Source organism: Wyeomyia smithii, chromosome 3, assembly GCF_029784165.1.
Source record: "Wyeomyia smithii strain HCP4-BCI-WySm-NY-G18 chromosome 3, ASM2978416v1, whole genome shotgun sequence".
Classification (NCBI taxonomy): Eukaryota; Metazoa; Arthropoda; class Insecta; order Diptera; family Culicidae; genus Wyeomyia; species Wyeomyia smithii.
This window is the reverse complement of record NC_073696.1, coordinates 211,736,484-211,749,312: the sequence shown is the minus strand read 5'-3', so window position 1 is coordinate 211,749,312 and position 12,829 is coordinate 211,736,484. Positions and strand designations below refer to the sequence as shown.

The 12,829-nt window shown below is 37.9% G+C and overlaps 2 protein-coding genes across 4 annotated transcripts in view; one reads left to right on the top strand and one right to left on the bottom strand.

Moving 5' to 3' along the window:
• The window catches only part of LOC129730574 (T-box transcription factor TBX10), a 115,681-nt gene that overhangs the window by 35,550 nt on the left and 67,302 nt on the right, over positions 1-12,829 (top strand). The window contains exon 1 of one of the 3 annotated variants that reach the window (XM_055690015.1): positions 4,723-5,758. The exons of 1 other annotated variant lie outside the window; for it this stretch is intronic. In XM_055690015.1, coding sequence (XP_055545990.1) covers positions 5,515-5,758 — 244 coding nt within the window. In that variant the 5' untranslated portion in view covers positions 4,723-5,514. Of the gene's footprint in view, positions 1-4,722; positions 5,816-12,829 lie in introns of those variants that run through there. One more of the 3 variants, XM_055690013.1, reaches the window with a different exon arrangement.
• The window catches only part of LOC129730575 (uncharacterized), a 74,393-nt gene that overhangs the window by 56,717 nt on the left and 4,847 nt on the right, over positions 1-12,829 (bottom strand). The gene's annotated exons all lie outside the window — the stretch shown is intronic.

Sequence of the window (12,829 nt, the reverse complement as noted above, 5' to 3'; positions counted from 1 at the left end):
AGCAACGGTTTCATAACCGGTTCGAGTCTGTCTGTTCGCTGGAAAGCGGTTTCGGAAGCCTCAAAAACAGCGCGTGCCCCCATGTAAAAATATTGAACTGCAAGCAATTGCGCTTGTCGGCGGTAAAAAAGTGTACACTCCGTCAGACTCGTTCCACGTTACGTTCGCCGGATCTGCATTGCCAAGTCACGTCTCGAGCCACCAGATTCGTCTAGTTGTGCGCCTGTAAGTGCCCCGTGCGACAAATTGCACCGATTGCAAGCAGTTAGGCCACACAGCGGCCTTCTTCTGCAATAATGCACGAAACGGCAAGTGTGGAGAGAACCATGCTGAGGATATCTGCAGTGAAAATACTAAAAAACGTATTCACTGCGGGGAAGCTCTCCACATGCGTAGTATACATGCAGCGCAGGAATGAAATCAAACGGTCTCTTAAGGAGCGTTCGAACGTTCCTACGCAGACATGCTTAAGAAGATCACTACCACTTCTACCATTACATCGTACCCCTTCGATCTATTTTCTTTGGATGAAACGGATTCTGAGGATCCACCAGCGGAAACGTCTCACGCCAATCCTGGAGATTCTAGAAGTCTCCTAAGCTTCCCAGAAAAGGCTTAAAGATTTCTCAAGGTAAAATGAATAGTAGATACTAACAAATCAAGAAGTGCTGCGGAAAACCGAAACAAATTCCTCCTGGGCGTGGACATTTTGAATCTCAGAAGGAGTTCCAAGAACTTACTGAAACAACTAAAACCCCAGTTGTTCCTTTTGCATATTCAGAAAACCAAATGAACTCTATATTGGTAAAATATTCAGACATAATGGACTGAATTTTCTGACATTGTGGACTGAATTATTGACATACGGACAGTCTCATTTCTATTAAGGTTCTCCAATCGATGAAAGATATTAAGTACTCTGCCTATTTCCTGGGGAAAATACATCTGAGTGCGGTAAAGGCGGTATCAGTGCCTGTGGTTAAGGATATAATGACATAGAGCACGTTGTTTGGTCATGCCCTGGTCACCGTGACACCAGGTCTAAATTAGTAGCCTCCCTTCAGGCCGGAGGTGGACAACCAGCTGTTCCTGTTCGTAATGTCATGGCGAGCCTTGACCTTTCCTATATGTCTCGCATATACGTTTTCCTGGAATCCATCCATTACCCAGTCTGCTCTTGTTAAGTTATCGACAAGAACACGTTCGCACTTTTCTTGTTCCTTATGGGTCCCATAATAACTGTGTAACTTTTCAGATCGATCGGTGAAACGCCCGATTTGCGCCCGATTTTTAAAGTTTCCATACGATTTTATATGGGAAAATCCACTTTTTCAATACTTATTCTCTAGAGATCAAGTCAAGTCAAGTTGGCTCCTAAAAAAATATCAATACATATTTGTAGGAAATTTTCCTGGGAATAGTATCTTCGGGGAAGCCTCCAAGATAAATTTAAACAATATCATTTCTCATCACATGGTTGAATTTGCAACAGCAGTATGCTGCAGCAGTAATGCTAGTAAAATTCAATGGTGAGCCGTTCGGCAGATATTCAATCAGTCTGGGGTGAATATCATTTTTCACAAGCAAGGTAGCGCCTTGCGGTCTCCAGAAGAGTTTTTTCCAGGGAAATTTCCTATAAATATCATGTATTGATATATTTTTAGGAGCCAACTGGACATCTCTATAGAAAAAGTTTTGAAAAAGTGGTTTACCCATATAAAATCGTACACCCAACGCAAACGGGGAATATTTTATTACTTTTGGGCAATTTTTTATTACTTTTTGTGTCTTATGACTGCGCATTATACGCAAAAAGTAACAAACAAAAAGTAATAAAAATTATGACGGCCACACGCTTGTATGTGTTTCTGCAGGAGAACATACAGCCAAGCACCGCAATGCATGTGTTGGCAAGACTTCACTCGCTGCATTTGTATTGATGCGACGATCTGGTTCATTTTTGTCTCCCTTCATCCACACATAATCAGAATCTCAACCGTCAACCTCAAATGTCCAATTAGAAACACTTTCTTCTCGTCCCCTAGTGTTTACTTGAAATGGAAATATGTAATACTGTCTGACCAGAGTTGCCGAAGTTGCGAATATTGTTCTGAATGGGCACGAGTTTTGTATATTCAAACAGGTCCAAATGAGTTTCCATGAACCAATGATTATGTGCTGTAAATAGCTTGCAAGAAAGCGAATGATTTTATTTTTCTCTGACGCAGACAGATCGTGATGTCATTTTAAGGCGCATTTCAAGTCTTCGAAATCATCAACGTTTGCATACTCTATGACGGGGAAAATGTTGCTTGGCAGCTCTTGTCATATTTTTTCGCTACTCCGTATGCATACAACGAGCGAACTAATACACGCCCACCGGATGAATTGGAGATTGAAAAAACTTGTAACATGTGCAACTTATGCGACGGTGTGTGATTTTTTTTGACTTGAGGTGGAAAGGGAGCATTTTTCGGCAGAAAAAACGTTGCATGTGGTTGAAACGACCATTATTAGATAGTCGTACTCTCATAACACGTGCTAAATATATGACAGTTTGTGTTTTTACTTGACTGGAGAAGAATTTTATTGCTTTTTTAGTAATGGATTTGTTACCTAAAAGGTAATTTTGCGCTATTGCTTCTAAAAAAATAAGGAAAATTTTTGCGTGTATGGAAGCATTAAAAATCGGGCGCAAATCGGGCGTTTCACCGATCGATCTGAAAAGTTACACAGTTGTTATAGGACCCATAAGGAACACGAAAAGTACATGGGAGCGAAAAAATAACACCATCGCTTTTTCCCATATAACCGTGTCCCAGTCTAGTGTCCATCCAACAACAAACCACTGGATAAAAAAACATGCTAGTTTTAAATTACAGTTAGTTTTAGCTCGTAGTTGGCACCGAGGATAAAAAATTTGTACTACTGCTTAGAACATTAATTTGTATTGTGCCGTGTCAAAAAAATGTTGTTTGAAAAAAAATATTCTAGTAAATTTTAATTTTATATTTCTCTAAGTTTAAGCAAATACACATTGAGCTTCCGAAAAAACCGGATTTTTCGAAGGAGGTTATTATTTTTGTGCTATTCTTGAAAGAAAATTGTCGTACGGTGCTACTTTCTAGAAGGACTGTTTATTACTGTCTATAACTTTGCCGAAGACATCATACCAATCAAGCAACAAACCGTCCTATTTTTAATTCTATATTTTTTGAAAATTTAATCTTTTCACTCATTGCTCCATGATTATTTAACCATCATTATCTAGTTAACCTTTTGAAAAAATTGTTTTTTCTTAAATGTGCTTTTCACGTAATTACTTTTTTTTCTTAAAAAAAAGAGTGTATATTTTTTTAAAAGACAACTTCGCCGAAAACATCACACCGGTTTGACAAACCGAATTTGTGTAATTCGTCAATACACTGGATTCTTCTTTTACGTGAATGGTTTTTACGTGATTCTATTTTACACGATTTTTTTACATGTGGCAGATAATTTTATCAAAACGACGCGATCTTCTTTTACACGATTGGTTCAAAATTACGCGACTTTTTTAACGCGATTCCTTTTTTGCGAGGATGCATCAATCGCGTAAAAAAAGAATCCAGTGTACCATTTTTACAAAAACGCTTCTCAAAAAATACTTTCAGGCTAATAAAAATAGCAATAGAAGAATTAGACACTGTTATGGAATTCCTCAATAACAATCTTTTTAATGATAATAAAGTACAAAAATGATTTTGTGTATTACTTTTGGTGTAGAAGAAACCTTCAGAAACCTTTTACAAATAGCCCTTAACTGTGGCATTTCCATTAAGCTGTATGTATTTTTAAACACCATTTTGCATCTTCGACGAATTCAAGTGACAGCATTTTATTATAAAACACGTAACCAGAGCTATTTATTCATCAAATGTCACCTGTATTGGCTGATTTTTATCACTAATTTTTGCATGGTACACAACAAATATCGCTTCTCACGTAAGCAAATTCGCTTGAACGCTCTTGTTAAAATTCGTGCTCATTTTCGAAACAACATTCATTGCCGGCTTGGCAGGGAGTAAGATCACCACTCTCCGAAAAATGAACCATTTTTTGTTGATCCGATTCTAGGTGTGGATAGATGGCTCACTGGTTGTCTCGCTTGCACGACCGCTTTTCCCGTGCGAGCAACACGAGCAAATTCGGTCTGGTGAGAATATGATCGTACCAAAATTCCCACTTTCACTCTTTTTCACACATTTGTTTTCCGTGATCGCACGCGCATCATTACTATCTTCTTCGTTGGCCTTTTCCCAGGCGACGTTGCTTCCCTGTCGTGCGGTGAAAGGCAGTACTTGCCGCACAGTGAAAAGATGTCGGCTTTTTAAGAATGCGAAAATGGGAATGAATTTATAAAGTTACTGGTGATCTCTCTACATTTCAGACGTTTGTTTCAAGATATGAAGCTAGGATTTATTTGGTCAAATTTCGAACAAAATTCAAACAAAATTATTCAAATCTGGTTATTATACTGTAGTGACTTTTGAACCCGAAAACATTCACTTTTTCCCATTGTAGCTAACAATCGTAGTATTCTCCCGTTTTAGCGTTCGCTACCGATCAGCTCTCTATCTCGTACTTTCTCGCCTGCTCCCGTGCAGATGAAACTGCGTCGATTACTGGTCCTTCGCGATCACCCTGCCGAAATGGTTTAGGGTGTTAGTAGTGCACCGTCTGCCACTTGAGGGAAAAGCGCCTTTTCCATCGTCGGGATACCAGACTAACCTTTTACTTTTGCTCTTCGGGATCCGGCGGCTGATTCGAGAAGTGCGCTCACATGCCGGGCAATATTCGGCAGGTCGGTTATTCTTGATAATTTTATTGTACGATCAACTCGGTTCGCGCGCCCGCGGTGTTGCTTTATGTACCCATCTTCCGGCTAATGATCACCGACCGCCGTGGTCATTGATAGGGTTGGCACGGGGGAAAATTTTCGCCGCCGGTTGAAAGTTTAATTATTATTATTGTTCGGCCGGCTTGAGTAGTGTGTTTACTTGCTGATATATCGATGCTTAGGCCTTCCCCGGGATCGTCACTTAGGAGGCCCCGGGATTCTCGTCGCTTTTTAATGCTTTATGCCATTCGCGCGCCGCCTGCATGAGGTGTGAAAATTTTTGTGAAAATGCGAGACAATTTGGTGTTGATCACTGGTAGCCGTGAATAATGTGCCAGCTTCTAAGTTACCTTGTGTTATAATTCATCGACTATGTAACCTTACCGGATGGTTTGTTTGGGTGCTTCGTTTCGGTGCCGGAACAAATTGTGATCCAAGTTTTCAACCGTGTCTGAGTTAATCGTTTTGATAACAGAAATATTTGGCGCCACCTTGCAGTGTGAAGTGACAACCAGAGGTGCTCAGAAAAGTGTGTGTGTGCGTCTAGAGTGTGCAGAATTTGTGACGGGCGGTTGTCGATTGATTTATTCAAGCACCGTAGTAAACCACAGAACAAGGAAATTTTTACAGCGGCTATGCATCATCTGGACTTTAGTAGACATTCCGACGGCGGATCCGGCATTGGTGGTGGATCTGCCGCACTCGGCATTCACGGCACTGCCAATATGGGTATCACGTCTCCGTACGACGCACTACATACGGTGGCCACCAGTGTCACTGCTGACATGGCTGTCGATTTCCATCATCACTACGCCCCAACGGAGTACTGGAGCTCTGCGCCGTACAAAAATGGTTCCACCCCCATGAAGGAAATCGAAGGTGAATACGCAGACAGATTGCACCGATTAGACACGCAGTTTGTGCGAAACCTTGAAGGTACTAATTTGAGTGATGGTTTTGAACTTTTGGTGGCGGCTTTTGGATAGCATTGAAACTTTTCCTTCCAGATCAGCGCTGACTCCGCACAAACGTGGCCAACCCGAAGACTCATTTTGCATAATTGATTCAAACTTTAAAGAGTCTGTTTTGACCAACGGAAATAAGAACGTAACTGAGCGGAACTAGTAAAAAGAAGAAATCAGTTCAGATTTATTACTTTTTTGGGTTCTTTAAATTGCTTTTTGTGAGCTGACCATCATTTTGTTTTCGCTTGGTAGAAATAGTTGTATTAATGAAAATTAAGCATATGGGTTAAACCTTCAAGAACAGGGACAGAATTTATGTAGTATAATTATATATTATACAATATTTACATCTTAATCGTTTTGCGATGATCCGATTCGCAGAAAAACTTAAGAAAATTTTAAACCTAATGAGGACCCAACGAGAAAACTGGGACAAAATTGTAAACTAGTATATTTGTTTCACGAACTTTTTTTTATGTTCTGACTTACATTTTAAGTTAAGTAAAGTGGGCAATGTATGTAGTTTAACGAGGATGCCAAAAATGAACAAAGACAGAGGGTGTGACATAAACTTAGAAAAATTTCCCGTCTGGATAAGGAATGGGTGCAAATAACACTTGACTAGAGCTACAACCTTCATTAGGTCACATCAGTAGTTCTTACTTATTGTTTTCGTTTGTACCACCGCGAAATAATTTTGCGATAGATGCCAAAAATTCTTTTCTACTCAAAAAAGTTTATAGCTCACTTCTATTTGATTTGTTATTGAATATACTTTTTGCCATGTCAAATAAATGTAGTGAACAAAAAAAATTGAATATACTTTCAAAATGCTAGTGTACTTGTAGTACTTTGCTAAGAAAAATAAGTGGTAAATTTCGAGTTATTTTGAAAAATTGCGTGGAAAAATATAAACAATAGATATAAACTCAAATAACTCAACATATTTTGGTGAATTAGTACATACCTAAATTTATTTTGAAAGCTCTATCGTTCCCCTACCAAAACTACTTAAACAATAAAAATCGGTAAAGAAATGACTGCATTAAAAAAAAACACAGTATGCGCTGAGGTCCAAAAACCGATATTTTAATCTTAACTTCAAATTTTAGGGGTGTTTGGAAAATTTCTAGTATGAACGAATGTTACACTCAACAAGGCCTATCCTACACTAAGTCACTTCAAAAGTTATTGCATTTTTTATTTGTAGCACAGTTTTATTTGTGTATGTCTCCATGCAGGTGTATGTAGGGGAACTGCTCCATTATTCATCTCATTGAGCCGATATTCACGAAGAATGCACGGATTGAGCAACAAATTTTCACGAAATCATTGAACAAATAAACAAAATACGCTTACGTGCTCTTATAGAATCGTTCAGTATTGTATATTTAGTAAACTTTGATAGATTTATCCTGAATTTTGTAAAACAAACCATCTCAAAACTTAAATCATTGCTCAATTATTCATCTCACGACGCCCCCATATTCATCACACTGCAGTGCACTGTTAATCATGAATGAATCATATTATCATGAATGAACGTAGCCGCAGCCCGTCGTAGTAGGTTACCTAGATATCCGCTGTAGTTGTTTACGTGCAAATATGGTAACCTAGGTAACCACGGCAGTGCTGTCCATTTATGTCAATTATGTCGGAATAATTCAACATTTTCATTATGATTTGTTCGTGTTAACAGAAACTGATTTGGCAACTTTTGATTTTCTTCGAGGCAGTGAAAACAGATGAAAATACGTACAGTTGAAGTTGAGGAATTGTAGAAATTCATCTCATATGTTTCTGCAAATTCAAGCTGGTTTTTGGAAACTTGAGGTGAACGTTTCAAAGATTAAAGTATTCTTAGTGTAGTGAGTGATTTTGTTCAGTGATTAAAATAAAAAATGGTCCGCTAGTGATGAGAAAAAATTTGGTTGGCTGCTGAACGAGTCCCGTTGTAGCCGTACAGAACAACGCGCGGATTTTGTTTTCTGAGGTAGATGATTGAATTAAATGAGTTTTCGAGTGCAGATGTCTGACTATTATATCAAATTTAGAGCTTTTAAGTGAGTTTTTGAGAGTTCTACTTTATGAGAAATCTAAAGTGAACTAATAACAATCCATTCCATTGATTAGCAGATCGATTTAGTTAGAAAACATGCGTTTTTTTCTGTTTTCAATTGTGTTTTCATGTTATATGAGATGAATATATGGACTGAGATGAATAATGGAGCAGTTCCCCTATTTGTATCTGAACGTAAATGTGATTGTCTATTTTATAATCCGAGGTTCGGGACTGTATTATAGTAGTAAATAGTAAATTGACGAGATCCGTGTATTCCTATCCATTCTTTAACCTCAGACTGACTCAGAGTTATCAACGCGAATTTTATATTAATACAGTACATGTGTAAAATGTTTATAATGGGTAACAACTGAAAATTTTAAATTTTTTCAAGACTCTCTTAATCCAAATCGAACACGCTCAGAGAGAAATGAGAGTATGTAAAAGTAAGCTCTCTTTCTCTCTATCGCCTTTATTGCCAGTATTTTTTGTTTTGTTAGAACCGGCACAGTTCTCAAAATGGCGTCGAAAGAAGGAGCATTCTGCAAGCGCAGTGTACAGGTAAATCATTTTTCCGGTTTCGACTGTGTATAATCTCCTACAAACTTCAAAAATATTTCGCCAGGATCGCAGTGGGAGATCAGCCGGAGTAGCAGACAGGAAAGGACTTTTCCATTTTTGTCTAATTCATAGTTTAAGCTTAGTGGCTTAACTATCAATCGAAATGTATTTTCACGCCGATCAGTTCAGTAATTTTCACACACTCAATTTATCTCGGCAAATTTCCCAGCAGCTAATCGAGCTCGGCGGTTTTTTTTGCGAATGCCAGCAATACATATATTTCGACGAGCATTCCTGATTCGAACCCACGACCATTTGCTTGACAAAGCGGACTCTGTAACCTTGCGGCTACGCAGCTCCCCTAATCGACATATAGTCATACCTCGATATAAGGCAACCTCGATATAAGGCAACCTCGATATAACGTAACTCGATATAACGTAACTCGATATAACGTAACTCGATCTAACGTAACTTTTACCTCGATATAACGTAACTTTTTTAAATGTATTTAAATTGATAATAAATGATACAACAACTGTTTTTGGGCTATAAATTGCTTCAAAAAATGTTTGTAGTAATTTTTGAAACCAATGAAACCAATGCGAAAATTGTCCAAAATGGGCATAAGGAAGGTTAAAAAATACTAATAGGTGATGGCAAATAGGTTTTCACGCATCCTTCAGTAACAATTCACAGTCTTGCATCAATTTAAAAAAAAATTACTGATAGGTGATGGGAAATAAGTTTTTTTTTATTTATTTATTTATTATTTGCATTCATCTGACATCAGGGTCTACATGAATATAACTTGAACTAAACAAACACGTTTGTGCGCAATAATCGTTGTTTAAAACTATTTGTACTCAGACAAAAGTTAAATAAGGTGTATGTTTTCGCGCATCTGTGAGTAACCACCAACAGTCTTGCATCAATTAAAAAAAATTTTTCGCTTGTTGAAAATTGTCCTAAATGGGCATAAGAATGATTCAAAAATACTGATGGGTGATGGGAAATAGGTTTTCACGCATCTTGGAGTAACCTCTTGTATCAATTGAAAAAAATATTTTTTTTGCTTCTGGAAATATTTCTAAATGGGCATAAGAAAGATTCAAAAATACTGATAGGTTATGGAAAATAGGTTTTCGCGCATCTTTGAGTAACCATTAACATTCTTGCATAGATTGAAAAAAAAAATTGACTTCGATATAACGTAACGAAAATAAAAATAAAGTTGCCTTATACCGAGGTATATTTTTAAAGCGGTAGAAAATCTGAAATAAGGCAATTAATATTATTAATAAACTATACAGTCTGATGGTAATAGATTTGGCCAAAAGTGTTGAATGCATATACAGTCATAAAATTTTAAACAACCTTTACTGCCGGTAACCGCAAGTCAGTCCCATCTGTAAAAATATGAAATCGAGAAAACAGCTTCGAAAGATATTTTATTCACGCTCAGTTATCACTTGTTTAACATGAAATATTTTGACAACATTCATGCTAAAATATAGTTTGCATACTAGCCTGCACTTATTACGTTTTAAAACCATGAAATCATTGATTAAATGATAAAAACCTTGAGTGTGACTGACTTGCCGTTACATTCTACATCGAAGTGAAAAGTAACCGCAAGTCAGTCACATTGCCATGTTGATGCTATAGTGCTTGTCGACGTGTTTTTATTTGTTGTCGTGGAAATCCGTCAATCCTTCGCAGTTCGTAAGTATATGTTCATGTGAACAGTTCCAAAACTGTCGATGTTGGAAAATCTCATGATGTACGGAACCGATGAAAGCTCATCCGGTGAGGATTCGGATGAAGAAACTGCAGCTGGGCTGTAGTTGGTTTATCCGACAACAAATGTCAAGATAATCAAAATCCGTTTGAGGTTCGAGCATCACCTTTGGCGATACCTTGGAACGATTTCTTGGATTCTGATGGAAGCTTTTTCGATACTGAAGATTTTCCGGATAGATCCATGAAAAAGCGAACCAAGAAAAAAAATGGACTAGAACACATATTAGCAGGAAATTGCTGCACATAAATTCGTCACCATTTCAAACATTTCAAAAAATTGTTACTAAATAACTTATTTTCATATAAACGGTCATATCGAACTTTTCTTCTCTACTCCCCATCCATTTTATTTTGTTTTAATTGGGACTGACTTTCGGTTATTTTTCCTCTGGGACTGACTTGCGGTTACTTTTCATAATGAGACGATTCGACTTGGTATTGATTTCCACTTTTATTGAACAAACCACTATTTTTTATCGGTACATCTGAAAATACACTCAATGATAGGCCAAAATCCGATGTTCACTCAAAATTGACAAAATTACAGATGGGACTGATTTGCGGTTACCGGAAGTTTAGGGCACTAACAAAACAAAAAAGGCTGTCAACAGCAGAAAATGCAAAAAAAATATCAAGGCGAATAAAAGAATTTTCAAAATAATCAAGGCACTAAAAATAATAACAGAAGGTTTGTGCGCAAAGCCACGACCGCAAGGTTGATGTAGAACTATTTAACTACATTTTAATAATTTTTTTAGCTCTAACGTTTTGATGTCACAACACCAAGCACTCGTTGGGATTTTTAATTAATGAGCCAAATTCTCGATTTGAACCGCCGCAGTTTCCATTTCCCCTATCGCAGCAAATCGTGAGCGTATATTGCTGCGTTGAAAGCCAGTTCATTTTTCGTGAGGCCAGCGCGATTTGACTACTTTTGCTGTTACTAATGCGCTAAGCAATCACGCCCGCATGTCGCTGGTTGGATAAACGTAATTGCTGTTGTTTCCGCTGCTGCTGAATTATGTCCGATCGTTGCAACATCCGATAGTAAAATGATTGGTTTGAACAAAAGCAGGTTCTTGTGAAGCCAAAAGAGTCTCAGCTAAAGAAATTTCTCTGTGCTCTTTCTTGGATATTGAAGGTGCTTTTGATAACGCGTCCTATTCTTCCATGTCTAGTGCAATGAGGAAGAGAAGATTTCACACGAGTATTGTTGACTGGATACATACTATCCTTGCGAAAATATTCACTTCTGAGTTGGGAGTTTAGTCAATCACGGTAAAGGCAACGAAAGGATGACCGCAAGGAGGTGTTCTTTCGTCTTTGGTGGTGGACGATCTTCTCAAAAGCTTAGAAGCAGATGGTTTCGAAGTTGTGGGCTTTGCAGATGACATAGTCATCTTGGTAAGAGGAAAGTTTGACAACATAGTTTCGGAAAGAATACAGAAGGCTGTGAAGTATACCCAATCTTAGTGTATAAAGAAGGGTCTTCGCATTAATCCGACAAATGCAGCTATCGTACCTTTCACTAGAAACAGGAAATTTAATCTAAAAACGCTCAAGCTTGAAGGAGTAGAAATTCCATTTAGTGAACAGGTTAAATACTCAGGAGTTATCCTTGATGCCAAGCTAAACTGGAATACACATCTTGACTATGCAATCAACAAGGCGGTCAGTGCATTATGGTTGTGCTCCAAAACCGTTGAAAGAAACTGAGGCTTTAGACCGAAAATGAATTTGTGGATATTCCTATCGATTATACGTCCAAAACTGACCTATGCTGCGTTAGTATGGTGGCCAAAAACCAAAGAGTCCACTTAATGCTTATAAATGTACATCCAAGATTGTCTGGGAATGTATTCTCACATTACGACAACTCAATCAAACATATTCAGTAAATTTGTATTGGGTTCCAGAACATTGTGGCATTGGTGGGAATGAAAGGGCAGACAAGTTTTTCGGTCCAGAACCTTTCAACCTTCAAAAATTCAAGAACCTTCAAAAATGGAGCTTAAACGCTGGGAGGAACAAAAGGCGATAACCAATTGATTGGATGTCAAAAGTGTTCCCAATCTAAAAGATTTATAACACCAAACGAAAATCATTCAAAAAAGTTCCTAGAGCTCAACAAAAGAGCTCTTTGTCCGGATATCCTTTAAAGAACATTGGCCGGGTTCAGAATGATATCTGTCGCTTTTGTAATATGGAAAGAGGAATATCGGAACATCTGCCGTGCAGTTGTGGTGCATTGTTTAAACGCAGATCAAAGTTTCTTGGCAGTGACTGTTTACAGCCCAAAGAGTTTTGGTAGTTGATTCCTGGGAAGGCTTTATAAACCATATTTTACCTGACTGGGAGCGTGTCGGTGCAGGTACCTGATCACTCAACAATAGTGGTCATTGTATTTTGCAAGAGGGCACGTATACAGTGACATGCGTTCGTTTAGACGCACCATGTTTTTCATAGGTTTTTCTTTCAAAACTAATTGAATTTTGAATGTCATCACTTATTTTTGTTTGTTATCATAAACTAAAACAAACAGCATTGTTTCTTCAAAAA